Source organism: Salvelinus alpinus, chromosome 23, assembly GCF_045679555.1.
Source record: "Salvelinus alpinus chromosome 23, SLU_Salpinus.1, whole genome shotgun sequence".
Classification (NCBI taxonomy): Eukaryota; Metazoa; Chordata; class Actinopteri; order Salmoniformes; family Salmonidae; genus Salvelinus; species Salvelinus alpinus.
The window spans coordinates 28,806,601-28,824,178 of record NC_092108.1 but is presented as its reverse complement, the minus strand read 5'-3'; the positions used below and the strand labels follow the sequence as shown (position 1 = coordinate 28,824,178).

Below are 17,578 nucleotides of genomic sequence, written 5' to 3'. Positions count from 1 at the left end.
AATTTAGGGCCCTTTAGAGAGAACAACATGGAGTGTCAGCATTGAACAACTAACAAAAGAGGATTTTATGGGAAATGTGTACAGGAATTAGCAATAATTCTTGCCACTAATCTTTTTCCCAGCCACCACTCAATGGATCAGCTTATGAACCTCATAACCTTCCATGTTGACATCATCACCACAAACATTCAGCAACCAGTGTTAAAATCGATCAGTTCTACCAACAAATTAACAATTCAATCATATTTGTATAGATTGACATGCTTTTGTCAATCGTATGTGGATTCTTGTGTTTGTTACAAGTAAGAATATGTGATATGAGGTGCCTTTGCTACACTTCAGCAGCAAACATGCCTCACTAGACATGTGCATAATGATTGTTTGGTTTGAAAGTAGTATTGGGCTAGTCTGGCTAACACCTAACTAGTGTTAGGTGGAATGGCTCTTTGATGTTGTCGGCACAATGCGTTGATAATGATGGGCGCTTTGCTTTTGGCTATCCTCTGTATCTTTCTCACTCAAACACCCACAGGCACAGCCACACACAGCACCCGAGCACCGCCCCCTTCCATTACAAAGGTTGGATTTTAAAATCTCAACCCCCGAGGAGTAACAAAATGAACATTTGAGAGAACCAATCAAACCTATCGCACAATTTCTGAGCGAATTTTGCGTTAACAAATAGCCTCCTTTCCAGACCAGTTTGTCACAGCTATCCCTGCGCTGTGATCACATGGGCCGCATCAGCCAGGCTTGTACTGGGCATCTTTCAGGGCATGAGTGCCATAAGGCACTGTGAAATATCAAACAAAATGGCAGATCGATAACTCCTCAGGCTGTAATAAGCTCTGCCACATATTGTGATATGTGGAGCTTTCTGTCATCTTAACCACATACAGATTTATTGAAAATCCATCTTTAAGACGAGAGTTTGACATAACGTAGCACTTAGTAAATTAAGTAAAACCTAAATGTAGGATTTGTATTTAATTCCGTTTTTTTTCTCTAGCTATGTTCCTCTTGAGATAAAAAAGAAAAACATGGCAACATCATATCCAAGAATTAATGAAGGGCACTTTAGATCTTCTCACTGAACCAAATTATCTAATTCAGTTTAACATTAAGATCGAGATCCAGTCTATTACTGGTATTCACTCAATACCTTTGCTTTGTTTGTTTACTTTGCAAATAGACTGAAAGTGGCACCATGGGAGGCTGTGACTTGTGTGTGATAAAACATAGAGCACTATAATATTGAAAAATCTGAGAAGTATGAAAACATATACCTTCTTATTACTGGTGAAACAAAAAGCAAAGGATAATACTATCATTTTATATCCATTACAGTATAAGACCCCATCAAATGGAACAAAGCAGCTGACTCAACTTGACTGCTTTATAATTAAATAAGTTATTGGCACTGAAGGCCCAAGTCTCTCTGTTAGAATACACTGACTGCACTAATGATAAATCTGCTGAGGTGTACAGAAATTGTGATAAGCAATAACTACATACAGCCTGTAGGGAATACAGCGTAGAACTGAGGGCTCTTATATGATATTGATTTTCCCACAGACAATAGCCATATATTACAACTACAGGTAAATAATCATGTATGTTTTGATATGGTTTCCTTTTGGGATACTGAAACCAAATCATGGGTATTACAACAAAATCTTACAATATTGTGATAACGTTTTGTGAATCACTTTTCCTCAATTGTAAAAGTCTTTCTCTTAGGAACCCTTGGTGTCCTTGGTAGACCATAAAGAAGCTAAGGTCAGCAATTATTTAAATATACATACCATGACATTTTTTATAAAAAAAGACCACTTGGAATAGAGAGCAGCAAGGTCCACCTTAAAGTATGAATGGACCTATGGTTGTTCTTGATGTTTTTTCATTTTAATTGCAAGAGAGAACCAGACATAGAATGTCCATTAAGACATCGTATTTCCTTTTTATGGGTGGTAATGATTACCCACCATAAGCAGCTCAAGGACATCACAGACAACTGACGTGATCTATCTTTCATTTGAAGTGCCTCATAACGTTACCCATAGTCGACCATCAAACTCACACAACCGTGTATGTCTCTCTGCAATTAGCTGGTCTGAGACAGAGGGTCGCTCAACAGTCACCTTGCTATATGACAGGTAATCCAAATGAACTCGTAGGAAAAATAGTAGTTTTAAGAGTGACTATAAATCTGAAATGGGCCAGTAGGCTATGTTCTCAGTACTGCACCAAGATACATGTACTATTCAATTGAGACATGTTGAAAAGGAGATGCTATAATCCTTATCTTGACGATTGGAGCTTTTTTCAGACTTTCAGGTTTTTCCAGATTATCTTGCTTGATTTACTATTGACAATGAGCTGAAACACACTATCAAACAACAAGTGTGTGAAGTGTGAAAGCCTGACTGGGTGGTACTGTAGACACAACGTGAGAAGATAATGTAGGCACAACATGAGAAGATAATGTGGGCACAACGTGAGAAGATAATGTGGGCACAACATGAGAAGATAATGTGGGCACAACGTGAGAAGATAATGTAGGCACAACGTGAGAAGATAATGTAGGCACAAAGTAAGAAGATACTTAAGGAAGTGTGCAAGTGTGCCCATGAAGCCATTGGAATAAACAGAGTAATTGAGCCCACTGTACAGAATTAAAAACAAATGCTTCAGGTTCATACAGGGATTTTAGTCATTCGTCATACATCAGGAATATAGTACCTCACATTCTCCAATGTCAGAAATATGTTGCTAAGGCAATATTTCGCTAACATGGAGGAAAATATATGGAAAATCCATTATAAAATGATACAGTGACAAACAACCTTATTTAATTGTAAAATATTGATCTAGGTTTTATGACAAGTTAACCTCCCGTGAATGGGTGTTAATAGATTTTGAAACAGCCATTAATAGCACATAAAACATGTTTGGTTCTAAGCATTTCGTGTTTTCAAATAAATTCTTAATTTTTTCCTAGGCTTAGACAAATACGGTAGCTGTTGGCTGCTGTAATGGCAGAAACAATATTTATTTTTTCATAGGCTTAGACAAATACTGTAGCTATTGGCTGCTGTAATGGCAGAAACTATGATTGAATGTCTCAGATACCATGTTCCTTGGAGCTATATTGATTGTTCATTGTCTTGGAGAAGGAACAGGTTCCAGTTTCTATTAGTTTGAGGGAAATGGTCATATATTGAAAATTTTATTTATATTACTACATGTAGTAAAAATGTTGGTAAAAATTCTGGTTGGTATGCCACACAACACATTCTTTTTCATGTCCTTCAAGCCGAATAGGGATAATTATAATTTTAACATGATACCCCCAGGCAATATCCATGCCTACATTTGATGTAAGATACAGTATGTTAGTGTGATTTCGAAGTGGCTTTTGCTATGGAGCTCGGCGGGAAAAGTCTTCGGGAAGGAAGTGATGTATAGATTTCCCTGCGTATTCATGAGCTGGTGAAAGTTTATGGCTAAATGTGTATACTTTGTTTGTGTACTCCAGTAGAATGAATACTACATTTCAATTGTTTAAATGTATTTATTTTTTATTTAACCAGGTAGGCCAGTTGAGAACAAGTTCTCACTTACAACTGCAACCTGGCCAAGATAGAGCAAAGCAGTGAGACGCAAACAACACAGAGTTACACATGGGATAAACAAACGTACAGTCCCTAACACAATAGAAAAACCTATATACAGTGTGTGCAAATGTAGTAAGATTAGGGAGGTAAGGCAATAAATAGGCCACAGTGGCAAAATAATTACAATTTAGCAAATAAACACTGAAGTGATAGATGTGCAGAAGATGAATGTGCAAGTAGAGATACTGGGGTGCAAAGGAGCAAAAAAATAAATAACAATATGGGGATGAGGTAGTTAGGTGGGCTATTTACAGATGGGCTATGTAGGTGCAAAGATCGGTAAGCTGCTCTGACAGCTGATGCTTAAAGTTAGTGAGGGAGATATAAGTCTCCAGTTTCAGTGGTTTTTGTAATTCGTTCCAGTCATTGGCAGCAGAGAACTGGAAGGAAAGGTGGCCAAATGAGGAGTTGGCTTTGGGGGTGACCAGTGAAATACACCTGCTGGAGCGCGTGCTTTCGGGTGGGTGCTGCTATGGTAACCAGTGAGCTGAGATAAGGTGGGGCTTTACCTAGCAAAGACTTTTAGATGACCTGGAGCCAGTGGGTTTGGTAACGAACATGAAGCGAGGGCCAGCCAAGGAGAGCATACAGGTCGCAGTGGTGGGTAGTATATGGGGCTTTGGTGACAAAACGGATGGCACTGTGATAGACTACATCCAATTTGCTGAGTAGAGTGTTGGAGGCTATTTTGTAAATGACATCAAGGATCAGTAGGATGGTCAGTTTTACGAGGGTATGTTTGGCAGCATGAGTGAAGGATGCTTTGTTGCGAAATAGGAAGCCGATTCTAGATTTAATGTTGGATTGGAGATGCTTAATGTGAGTCTGGAAGGAGAGTTTACAGTCTAACCAGACACCTAGGTATTTGTAGTTGTCCACATATTCTAAGTCAGAACCGTCCAGAGTAGTGATGCTGGATGGGCGGGCAGGTGCTGGTAGCGATCGGTTGAAGAGCATGCATTTAGTTTTGCTTGCGTTTAAGAGCAGTTGGAGGCCACGGAAGGAGTGTTGTATAGCATTGAAGCTCGTCTGGAGGTTTGTTAACACAGAGTCCAAAGAAGGGCTAGAAGTATACCGAATGGTGTCGTCTGCGTAGATTTGGATCAGAGAATCACCAGCAGCAAGAGCGACATCATTGATGTATACAGAGAAAAGAGTCGGCCCAAGAACTGAACCCTGTGGAACCCCCATAGAGACTACCAGAGGTCCGGACTACAGGCCCTCAGATTTGACACACTGAACTCTATCTGAGAAGTAGTTGTTGAACCAGGCGAGGCAGTCATTTGAGAAACCAAGGCTGTTGAGTCTGCCGTTAAGAATGCAGTGATTGACAGAGTCGAAAGCCTTGGCCAGGTCGATGAATACGGCTGGACCTCAATAATTGGACCTCATGCTATTGAAAATACAGTCAAGGTCAACAGTAATGGAGTATTTTGAGAAAACTCTCATGACAAGTTTGCTCCTATGGGAATATAATGTTAATGCCATTGCATCATTCATTGGCACTAGTTTTTCTCTGAAAGTGAACCTGCCAGGCTACCCTGCATGCCCACGCTGTCTGCCTCTGCCCATGTACACAATGCCAGTTTAATTAATGGCATCACTAAAAGGTTTGGCCCACTAAAGTTCGCATCTTGTTTAATATCCTAAGTGCCTCTGTACCTCTCGCAATCTCCCAAAGGTACAATATGAAGGAAGTCAATCAATACTAGCTAGGCCTAAAGCTCCATGCCACCACCAACAGCATTAGCAGCAGCTCCTCCCCTCTCCCAAATAAGTTGAAAGCGAATCACCTAGTTCTTACCCAAAATACCAATGCCAGCATCAGCTTGAGAGAATGACAATGTGCATCAATTTGGTTCAGGTTATTCATTAAGTCGCTGATACAATGCTCACGCTTATGATCACCATGCTTTACCATCCTATATCTGGTATATAACAATGTATGCTAGTGGGCTAAACTCTTTCTACATGGCCTGCAGTGTAATACAATGCAGTGTCACAATGTGAAATTCAGTTGAATCACATTTGCTTTCCCCAGTGCAGTCTGTCAGGCTTAATTGGAAGTCCTGTTACAAGACTCTAATCTGACTCCATTGCTCATTGGATGCAATTAATTCAAGGCATTGTCTTTAAAAAGCCTATGACTCTCACTCCAGTCTCATCTTCTACTTCATGCACTCTCTCTCCTCCCAAACCACTGAATAAGGAATTATGAATTAGTTAACACTAACCTTCATTCACAAATTGTTGAATGGGAAAAACACTGACAAATATTTTTTTTTGTAATAAACCTACCATTTTCACTTGGTCTATGTAAGATACAGGCCTAGACAATATTTTCAGATGGGTGTGTTGCTGAGTTACTTATATCTCTATAGATTCATAGAGGGGTTCTTTCCTGTGAACTATTTCTAAGGTGTAATCATCGGACAGGTAATGTGTAAGTCTTTGTTTAGTTGCATGGAGCCCACTGTTTTAGCAAACCAAGGTAATCAGGAGTAGTTATTTTTACAGAAGGTCTAAGAACCTTTTTCACACAGCAAATTCAGTCCAATCAGTCCCTCTCCTACTAATGCAGCACCAGGCCTGGCTCTATTTATAGGACTGCGAGCGACTGAGGATGGCAGAAACAATTATTCAGACTGACTCTGACTCTACATACTTGTGAGCTGTTATTTAATGACTAGAGATATAAATAGAGATAAAACCTTACTTGAGGAGCTGAGGGAGGGAAGGAAGGAAGGGATACACTTTTGAAGGTTGGAGAGCGTTATCATTTGCTTGGTTCATCTATTATTGGTCTTCAAGAAGAAACTTAGCTTGCTAAGTGTGGGTAACAAGGAGAGTTATAGAGACAGTAAATATTGGTGAGAAGCAATGATCATTTGCCAGAGGGCAAGGATGTATTTGGGCTAAACGGTTTTCTAGTGGCAAAACACTCCCCCCTTCCTGTTCACTTCTGTTAATCAGACATGGTAGACAAATAAATACATGTAAATAAAAATAAGGCAAATTAAGGTTGTGCAAATAATTTACACTGAAGTTAAAAATGAACAAATACGCTTTCATCTTCTGTTATTTTACACAGTTATTTCACAGAATTTGCCGTTTTTACATTGGTTATACCCCCAGCTTACTTAAAAAATACGGGGGTGATGTTGCGCCGACTGATAGTCTGGTCGTCGTCAAAAAACACCAAAGAAGAAGAGAATTAGCTAACCGGATGTTACGTAAAACTACAAACAACCCAAGGCTGCTGAATTGTCTGGGGCAAAGCAGCAATTTTCTTAAATAACCATAACTGGAAAACGATAATAAATCACTACTGGAAACTTATCAGGCTATAGAAGAAAACTGGGACGGCTGAAGAGCTAGGTAATTTGACCACGTCTTTTGTTTTCCCAGTGACACATTCCTTTGATGCTGGGCAACATCACAAAAACATTAGCTAGCTAGTTAGCTTGCTAGCCTGTTAGTTAGCATTAGTTAGCTAGCCAGAATGATAATTTTGACAGCAACGCAAGTTACTGCAAAATGTTGATGTTGGCTAGAACACTCAGTATGGTCTTTAGCTTTGGTATGATTAGTTTTGAGCTGCTAGGTGATGTGTAATGCTAGGAGGCACAGGACGGAGAACAAAACTGGATATGCTATTGAGTTAGCAATCTTCTAGCTAACGTTAACATAGTGAGCATTATAAACGCATTAGCTAGTAGAATGCAGAGTGACATTTCAGAGATATGGTGGAAAGAGAAAAAGATGAGACTCTGCGAAATTGTATACAATTATTTCCAACTGATAAAATCGATAGATAAACAGTAGCTAGCTAACGTTGTATACCTGACTAGCGCAGCCGCAGCACAACGATTAATGTCCCCACTAGTACATGTTAGTTACCTAGATCAGGAGCTTCAACATACTGACAATTGTGGCTTTCCCCCTGTTGTTGACCCAGGGTTGTCAATCAGGGCTGCTTATTGTGAAATTGCACCAGGGGTTATGTTCTACACTGAGCCAGAATGTGACCTCTTTGGACGATAAAGCGTTGACCTTTATGGGACCGTAAGCCCCCATCCTCCAGCTGTCACTCAGGCATGCCAATTAGTTACCAGGCAACTGCCAGTCCAGTCTGGGGAGGATAAAGTAATTTAAGTCATAGATTATCCCATATTCAAGGTGCTGCTGTACTTGCATTTTTTGTTCCCTGAGGCCTGGGAAATAATTGCCCATTTACACAATAGTTTGTATAAGATGTGCGCTCCTGCAAATTTTACATTACTGTTTCCTATTCACACAGGTTGGAAAAAGTTTATACAAAACCATGGTGGAATATTATCACATTTTAGGAGTCCTAAGAAATGCATCTCAAGAAGACATAAAAAAAGCGTAAGTAGTCTTGTCAAGTTTAGCGTATGTATTCCAATAGATAGACTGGCACTAGATGTAGATGATGGGATTTTCAGAAGTTTTAAATGTTTGATATACTGAGATAATAAGTTAGGCTTACATTTCAAGTCCCCTTGTGTTGCTGTTTAATGTATTTCTCTGCTTTCAGGTACAGAAAATTGGCACTAAAATGGCATCCTGACAAAAACCCAGAAAATAAGGAAGAGGCAGAGAAAAAGTTCAAAGAACTTTCTGAGGCCTATGAGGTTCTGTCAGATGGTAAGTCATACATTTTGAAAGGCGTTTGAAGCCAAGAGAACACAGTATTTATAATATATGAACAATAAATAATGCACTGATATCTGCATCCATGACACATCTAACCAAAATACGTTTTCAAGGAAGCTGTTTGTTCACATACAATAGCAGCATCCACAACTGTTATGCAATTGTTAAACTGTGTGTTAATGCGATGTGAGTAGTTGAGGTTGCGAAATATTATATTTGATTCCTTCTGAAATTCCCCTTAATAATCCCATAAAGGCTGTATATGCTGATCTGCAGGTACTTACCCAGTGTCATGTTCCTCTGAACCCTTGGCAAGCATCCAGTGTATCTCACGTGTTATCATCCTGTTTATCATTTTACTGTTTGTTTTGATGTGAGTTTATGTTTTTATATTGTGTTGTAGCCAACAAGAGGAACATGTATGATCGCTATGGTAAAGCAGGCCTAACAACAAACAGTGGAGGAGGTGGTAAGTCATTTCTTTATTAGGCTCTTGGCGGATGTCAGAAATGTATACAATTATTTTGTGGACGGTTTAATTGTTAGTTACTCTATTCATCTGTAATAAACAATCATAACACTTATTATTATTTCCACTGACCATATTCATCCTTTTTGTTTTCATTTAGTTGGACATTACCACAATGGTGATCACTTCAACGAAGGGTTCACGTTCCGCAATCCTGAAGATGTCTTCAGAGAGTTCTTTGGCGGTCGAGATCCTTTTGCAGATTTCTTTGGTGAGCATTTTTGAGCTCAATTGCCCTCAGCTATGTTTAGACTGTTGTTGTTCATATTTGCTGTGTTCTAGTGTACTATGGAATATATTGCTCTCTTATTCTTGACACTTCTCCCAGTCATATTTAAGGTTAGAACTATCTTTCTAGGCGTTCTGATACTTCCAGCTTGGAGTTTAATCTTTTGATAACGTAGCTACAGTATTTCACTTTGTGTGTATAGTATTGCTTACTAGGTGTGTCCAATCAATTTTGTAACTACTCCCTCTTTAAATTAGGGCTAATTGGAAAAGCTGTTTTAAAAGAGGACATTGTATTATTTCTTTGTACTCCCTTCGGCCATGCAGCTGAAACGCGTCAGTAAAAAAAAAAAAAAAACTTTCTTTCCATTGAACATGCCATGTAAATAAAGGCATTTTAATTAATTATATGAAGAGTGCCTTGGTCCTCCTTTCTTTTTTGATGACCAATTCACCATGTTTACCAAAGAGCACCTTCTGTCTACCAAAATGTACTATTGTGTACCTTAGTAGCGCTTCCCTTCCTCCTCTTTCTACGAGCATTTTTGAGTATTGGTAATACATTGTCAACAATATATATCTTTTAAAGCTTTTACAGAGAGCGCTGCAGATGGAAGAGGGGGACAATCAGTAGGAGATAGGAGAGCACAGATAAGGAAGGACAGAGATGAGAGGCAGGCAGAGATGAAATAGGCAACCACAGAAGGAAAGTCAGAGATGAAAGAGGGGGGCCCAGTCGTCCTTTATGAGAATCATGTTGGGTTCGTTACAATAGACTCAGTATGCTTATCCCAGAAACTAATAATATAAATAATTTAGTTCATAGCATCTACTAGATTGGAGATTTACAGTCAGTAAATTGCATTACATTCACTTTCTGTGCGTAGGTGGTGTAGGTCTATTTATCTGAAAGCATGCAGGCTATTTTTCGTTGTTTATAACTTTAGCTGTCACCCAGAAACTGAACACAGTCTCTCTTCTCTTCACACTCTCTTCTCTTCTCCTGCAGGAGGGGATCCGTTTGGGGATGAGTTCTTCGGTGCAGGGAGGAGGCACCACAGGGGAGTGAGCAGGAGTCGAACGGGGGGACCCTTCTTCGGAGGATTCGGTGGCTTCCCACCGTTTGGTGCAGGCTTCACAGCGTTTGACCCAGGTCAGGAAACACAGGTCCCAAATATACAGTACCAGTCAAAAGTTTGGACACACCTACTCATTCAAGGGTTTTTCTTTATTTTTACTATTTTCTACATTGTAGAATAATAGTGAATACATCAAAACGATTAATTAACACATATGGAATCATGTAGTAACCAAAAAAGTGTTTCAAATTAAAATAGATTTTATATTCTTCAAAACATCCACCCTTTGCCTTAATGGCAGGTTTGCACACGCTTGGCATTCTCTCAACCATCTTCACCTGGAATGCTTTTCCAACAGTCTTGAAGGAGTTCCCACATATGCTGAGCACTTGTTGGCTGCTTTTCCTTCACTGCGGTCCAACTCATCCCAAACCATCTCAATTGGGTTGAGGTCGGGTGATTGTGGAGGCCAGGTCATCTGATGCAGCACTGCATCACTCTCCTTGGTCAAATAGCCCTTACATGGCCTGGAGGTGTGTTTTGGGTCATTGTCCTGTTGAAAAACAAGTGATAGTCCCACTAAGCGCAAACCAGATGGGATGGTGTATCGCTGCAGATTGCTGTGGTAGCCATTTTGTTTAAGTGTGCCTTGAATTCTAAATAAACCACCTACAATGTCACCAGCAAAGCACCATCACTCCTCCTTCATGCTTCACGGTGAGAACCACAGAGATCATCCGTTCACCTAATCTGTGTCTCACAAAGACACGGCGGTTGGAATCAAAAATTTGGACTCATCAGACCAAAGAACAGATTTCCACCAGTCTAATGTCCATTTCTCATGTTTCTTGGCCCAAGCAAGTGTCTTCTTCTTACTGGTGTCCTTTTAGTAGTGGTTTCTTTGCAGCAGTTCAACCATGAAGGCCTGATTTACGTGGTCTCCTCTGAACAGTTGATGTTGAGATGTGTCTGTTACTTGAACTCTGTGAAGCATTCATTTGGGTTGCAATCTGAGGTGCAGTTAACTTTAATGAACTTATCCTCTGCAGCATAGGTAACTATGGGTCTTCCTTTCCTGTGGTGGTCCTCATGAGAGACAGTTTCATCATAGCGCTGGATGGTTTTTGCAACTGCACTTAAATAAACTTTCAAAGTTCTTGAAATGTTCCGCATTGACTGACCTTCATGTCTTAAAGTAATGTACTATGTAAAAAATAAAGAAAACCCCTTGAATGAGTAGGTGTGTCCAAATTTTTACTGGTACTGTACATGTTTGAACAAAAAATGATCCCAAAGAAACAAACATGTATGTTATTTGTCAGTTCACCTTCTAATTTCTTAGGAAACACCTGGTCCTGTCTGTACCGTCAAATAAAGTGTAAAGCTATCAATCCAGAACTACTTTTCCTTAAAGCAGTTAGAGGATGTATTTGTTGATGCGTTTAGAGATGTGATTGTTATGGATCTATAAGTGAATGTCATCTCTCTGTTCCCTGACAGGTTTTACCTCTTTCGGACACATGGGTCACATGGGTCATATGGGTCCTATGGGCCATATGAGTCACATGGGTCATCTGGGAGGAGGAGGAGGAGGAGGCCATGGTGGCTTCACTGCCTTCTCCTCCACCTCCTTTGGCGGCGGGGGTGGAGGTGGAGGAGGCGGGATGGGCAACTTCCGCTCTGTATCAACCTCCACCAAATTCATCAACGGCAGGAAAATCACAACAAAAAGGTAGATTAGTAGCTCTCTAACCACACGGTGAAGTTGATATTGTTTTGTTTAGTCTTTAATTGTTGTGTTGTCAAGGGGAAAATGCAACTAGTTATCTACTTTTCTATTAGACCAGATAGCCTCTGATGATAGTGTATCCTTTAACATGGGTTCTTATTGAAGTGCATTGATTTAGAAAATTATTTTAATCCCCCTCCATACTTTAGAATTGTGGAGAATGGACAGGAACGCGTAGAGGTGGAAGAAGACGGACAGTTAAGATCACTAACTGTCAATGGTAAGGAACAACTACTGCGACTGGATAACAAGTAATCTCCTGGAGCATTACCAGCACAAACTTGAGCTCAAAAAACAATGTTATGTCATTGTTTGGATGTTTGTACTTTTGTTTGGTTTTCCCTTGTTAGAGTTTGTAGGTCAGTGTCCATTGAGTAAATTAAATTTTCTATGCATTTTGTTAATGTATTTATGAATTCGAGCTGTCAACAATTTGGCTCAGGATGGAGTGTTATACTTGCGTTTGGGACCATGGTGTAAGTAAGTTAGGATCAGAGAACTTCTGTTTGTACTGTCTTTCTGTATGCACTTCTTCGCTCTATTGCAGTCTCTCTCTGATAATGTTTTGGACAAGGAACGCTTTGTGCATTTGGATAAAGCATGACTTTGCTTTTTCATCTGGATATTAATATGAGTGTTAACTGGAAAACGTAACCCTTGCTTTAAAACCCTGTTTACGACCTGATTGCTTATCTAACCTTTGTTAGTAACATTTCTTTTATAAATGCTGGTAGAAAGTGTTAATATGCTATTTTATTTGTTCTAATACGAGTGTTTTTAGTTGTTTTGTTCATTTCAGCATGTATGCCAATAAATGTTGTTCAGTCTTAATGTTATGATTGCATAACCATGCACAAATTAACCATTCATTATATAAATGATACATGAATATACAAGGAATTTTGTGTACTTTGTAAAACAATTTAAAATCAATAAATATGAATTTCATCCTTTTTTGGGGATTGGACGGACAGTCTTGAGTGGCGTGGTGTGCTGTTTCTTCTAACAGAACAAGCAGTTCATCGTCGTAAACTGCTGCTTTGCTTACAGAGGATTGATCCCTTTGTGTGATTGCATGCTACTGTACTAACTGCACGAACAGGCTTTCTATCTCCTAGATATCTTTCTATGTGCATTCTATTTGTCCTATTTTGCATGACATTTCTGTCTTGTCATTTACTATGTTTTCATGGTGTGAAAGCATAATCAATGGAGGATATTCTTGCCATGTACATGATGTCAACTGGTCAGCTGAGTCCATAATAAAGTGGCATGGGAGCTACTTTTACCATAAGAATAACTTTATTGTAGTTTAGGTATAGTTGACTTGACAAAGTTGCATGCATCTTGATCAGCCTCATTCACATTTATCTCTGCTCATCTACAGTGTATTTGAAAAGTATTCAGACCCCTTGATTTTCCCCCCACATTTTGTTACGTTACAGCCTTGTTCTAAAATGTATTAAATTGTTTCCCCCCATCAATCTACACACAATACCCCATAATGACAAACCCAAAATAGTTTTTTAGAATTTTTTGTGAGTATTAAAAATAAAAAAACATAACATTTTACATAAGTATTCAGACCCTTTACTCAGTACTTTGTTGAAGCACCTTTGGCAGCGATTACAGCCTTGAGTCTTCTTGGGTATGACGCTACAAGCTTGGCACACCTGTATTTGGGGAGTTTCTCCCATTCTTCTATGCAGATCTTCGCAAGCTCTGTCAGGTTGCCGCTGCAGACATGTTCGATTGGGTTCAAGTCCGGGCTCTGGCTTGGCCACTCTAGGACATTCAGAGACTTCTCCCGAAGCAGCTGTCTGTTTAAGGTCATTGTCCTGTTGGAAGTTTAACCTTCGCCCCAGTCTGAGGTCCTGAGTGCTCTGGAGCAGGTTTTCATCAAGGTTCTCTCTGTACTTTTCTCCGTTCCTCTTTCCCTCGATCCTGACTAGTCTCCCAGTTTCATCAGACCAGAGAATCTTATAGAAACATCTCAAGGATGATCAATGGAAACAGGATGCACCTGAGGTCAATTTCGAAGTCTCATAGCAATGGGTCTGAATACTAATGTAAATATGGTATTTCTGATGGATGAGGGAAGAAAATAATTTAATACATTTTAGAGTAAGGTATATCAAAATGTGGAAAAAGTCAAGGGGCTTGAATACTTTCCGAATGCACTGTATGTGAGATTATTAAGTCCTCATTTTCTATGTTTCACTCCACACCTCCTTTACTGGGAAATGTTTAGAGTTATTGCAGATAGAAAGACGCAATATAGAACAGACTGTGTTCTCTCTCTCACACACACTGTCTCACTCCTTAGTTTATATGACCCAAAATAATACACCCTATTGAAAAAGCCACAACTTTCACTCATATGGCATTTTTGAGATTTCACAGCATTTTTCCTTTGTCCCTTTTATGTATTATGCAATTAACTGTTCAGTTCAACATTATCCATCTGATGGTTGCACCTGTTTAGGTTCAGTCATTTACATACTGTACGTCTGTTCTGATCCATGCATGGAAATCCAATGGAGCGTTTCCTATTGAAGACCGTATGTATTGTAGGGGGTAACTGGTGTCACCCCTCTCTTCTTACAACACCCCATTCCTCTCCCCAGGGGCAAAGCCTATTGCCACAGTTCAAGCAGTCCAACAGGAGGAGTGCAGACAAACTGTTACTGCACACTCCTCCAGTGCACATGCCTCCCGGTCCCCTGTTCCCCGTCCTCCTTATCATCATGTAAAGACTTCCTCCCACAGGCCCACTCCAGACAGAGAGGAGGGAAGGAGCCCAGCTTCAGGTTAGAACCATTTTCAATACATGATCCCTACATTCCCATAATAGTACAGTGGGCAATCTTTTTTTAAACTTTCATAAGGTACTTGGAAACATCATGGAGAAGGTGTGCAGGGATTCAATTCTCAATCAAAGTGGAATCATGTGTTTTTTGTTTTCATACTGTAGTTTTGGGCCTATCAAAACAGTAGGAGTTGTGATCTAGTATCAATTTAGCCTTTTAAATCATAATGAGTAAGACAAGGAGAGATCTCATCCTAGATCAGGTTTCCTGCTCTGAGACGCAATGTGAATATGGGCCCTGGACTCATTGGATCCACAATCAAATAAGCTGTCTTTTTCTTATGCATCTCTCTCCAGTACACAGTGAAAACAAGAGGAAGAAACCCATGCCTGAGCCCACAGAGGATGCCAAAAAGAGAAAAACATGATCCAGTACACACAGATCCTTGTCCTCCTAGTCAGCTACGGAAACAATATGTTATTGATACACCCTTAACAATGAATATTGTTTTAAAGGACACTTAAATATGGGGTCCTCAAAGCGCTTTAGCAAGAATGCACAGATACTGTAAATGTATAATCCTGACTAGTTTTCTATTATACACTGCTCAAAAAAATAAAGGGAACACTTAAACAACACAATATAACTCCAAGTCAATCACACTTCTGTGAAATCAAACTGTCCACTTAGGAAGCAACACTGATTGACAATAAATTGCACATGCTGTTGTGCAAATGGAATAGACAACAGGTGGAAATTATAGGCAATTAGCAAGACACCCCCAATAAAGGAGTGGTTCTGCAGGTGGTGACCACGGACCACTTCTCAGTTCCTATGCTTCCTGGCTGATGTTTTGGTCACTTTTGAATGCTGGCGGTGCTTTCACTCTAGTGGTAGCATGAGACGGAGTCTACAACCCACACAAGTGGCTCAGGTAGTGCAGCTCATCCAGGATGGCACATCAATGCGAGCTGTGGCAAGAAGGTTTGCTGTGTCTGTCAGCGTAGTGTCCAGAGCATGGAGGCGCTACCAGGAGACAGGCCAGTACATCAGGAGACGTGGAGGAGGCCGTAGGAGGGCAACAACCCAGCAGCAGGACTGCTACCTCCGCCTTTGTGCAAGGAGGAGCACTGCCAGAGCCCTGCAAAATGACCTCCAGCAGGCCACAAATGTGCATGTGTCTGCTCAAACGGTCAGAAACAGACTCCATGAGGGTGGTATGAGGGCCCGACGTCCACAGGTGGGGGTTGTGCTTACAGCCCAACACCGTGCAGGACGTTTGGCATTTGCCAGAGAACACCAAGATTGGCAAATTCGCCACTGGCGCCCTGTGCTCTTCACAGATGAAAGCAGGTTCACACGCACATGTGACAGACGTGACAGAGTCTGGAGACGCCGTGGAGAACGTTCTGCTGCCTGCAACATCCTCCAGCATGACCGGTTTGGCGGTGGGTCAGTCATGGTGTGGGGTGGCATTTCTTTGGGGGGCCGCACAGCCCTCCATGTGCTCGCCAGAGGTAGGCTGACTGCCATTAGGTACCGAGATGAGATCCTCAGACCCCTTGTGTGACCATATGCTGGTGCGGTTGGCCCTGGGTTCCTCCTAATGCAAGACAATACTAGACCTCATGTGGCTGGAGTGTGTCAGCAGTTCCTGCAAGAGGAAGGCATTGATGCTATGGACTGGCCCGCCCGTTCCCCAGACCTGAATCCAATTGAGCACATCTGGGACATCATGTCTCGCTCCATCCACCATGTCTCCATCATGTCTCGCTCTGTGGCCACGTTGCACCACAGACTGTCCAGGAGTTGGCGGATGCTTTAGTCCAGGTCTGGGAGGAGATCCCTCAGGAGACCATCCGCCACCTCATCAGGAGCATGCCCAGGCGTTGTAGGGAGGTCATACAGGCACGTGGAGGCCACACACACTACTGAGCCTCATTTTGACTTGTTTTAAGGACATTACATCAAAGTTGGATCAGCCTGTAGTGTGGTTTTCCACTTTAATTTTGAGTGTGACTCCAAATCCAGACCTCCATGGGTTGATAAATTTGATTTCCATTGATAATTTTTGTGTGATTTTGTTGTCAGCACATTCAACTATGTAAAGAAAAAAGTATTTAATAAGAATATTTCATTCATTCAGATCTAGGATGTGTTATTTTAGTGTTCCTTTTATTTTTTTGAGCAATGTATATCCTATCTTACGCCCATATGAAAATGCGGGGTGCATCCGACTAAATGATTCAGAAAACCATGCAAAATACAATTGAAATTAGTTTAAATCATGACACTTGTCTTCCCTTACATCCAGTAATATACATTACTGAAGGAACACTGTCGATTAGTTTAGCTGAAATATTGAATGGGTGATGTGCAGGGGTTGACTTGTCAGTCCATTATAATATATGTGATGGATGTTACTTCCTAGCTCCCAGTGCCCTCAGCAGAGGGTTCCATTTGCTCTGGGAGGGGAGGGGCTTGTCCCTGTAGCCCTGGAACAGCTGAGGACCGTCATGCTCCTCCTCCGCCTCCGAACTGATCTCCATCTTCTGAACGATCAGCTTCAGCAGGTTGTGCTGCTTCTCAATAACATTAGACATCTCCTTCAGCCTGGGTAAATAATAAAACATAATTTTAATAGTCTAAAAATGTGTGTAGAATTGAAGCGCTTAATACAAAATTGATAGAATGCACTTTAAATACTGATAGATTTTTAAATACTGATAAACTAAACACTGATAAACAATATCATGTTAATACTTGTGCATTGCTCTGCTGTTGTATTT

At 40.6% G+C, this 17,578-nt stretch overlaps 2 protein-coding genes across 7 annotated transcripts in view; one reads left to right on the top strand and one right to left on the bottom strand.

The window, feature by feature from the left end:
* The first annotated feature begins 6,886 nt into the window (after positions 1-6,886).
* Positions 6,887-15,432, top strand: LOC139550738 (dnaJ homolog subfamily B member 6-like). The gene is made up of 10 exons (XM_071361853.1): positions 6,887-7,055; positions 7,978-8,066; positions 8,236-8,345; positions 8,758-8,823; positions 8,984-9,094; positions 10,121-10,264; positions 11,691-11,922; positions 12,129-12,199; positions 14,607-14,789; positions 15,146-15,432. The coding sequence occupies exons 2-10, from the start codon at positions 8,002-8,004 to the stop codon at positions 15,214-15,216; spliced, it is 1,053 nt and encodes a 350-aa protein (XP_071217954.1). The 5' UTR covers positions 6,887-7,055; positions 7,978-8,001; the 3' UTR covers positions 15,217-15,432.
* Positions 12,430-17,578, bottom strand: part of trpa1a (transient receptor potential cation channel, subfamily A, member 1a) — a 38,788-nt gene continuing 33,639 nt past the window's right edge. For all 6 annotated transcript variants that reach the window (XM_071361849.1, XM_071361850.1, XM_071361847.1 and 3 more), the window contains one exon: positions 12,430-17,402. In XM_071361849.1, coding sequence (XP_071217950.1) covers positions 17,210-17,402 — 193 coding nt within the window. In that variant the 3' untranslated portion in view covers positions 12,430-17,209. The remainder of the gene's footprint in view (positions 17,403-17,578) is intronic.

Bases quoted from the DNA above. Each gene is read 5' to 3' on its own strand.
- LOC139550738 (XM_071361853.1), top strand. From the start codon at position 8,002: ATGGTGGAATATTATCACATTTTAGGAGTCCTAAGAAATGCATCTCAA. The intron at 8,824-8,983 runs GTAAGTCATTTC...GTTTTCATTTAG, and splicing joins AACAAACAGTGGAGGAGGTG to TTGGACATTACCACAATGGT. The intron at 12,200-14,606 runs GTAAGGAACAAC...TCCTCTCCCCAG, and splicing joins AAGATCACTAACTGTCAATG to GGGCAAAGCCTATTGCCACA.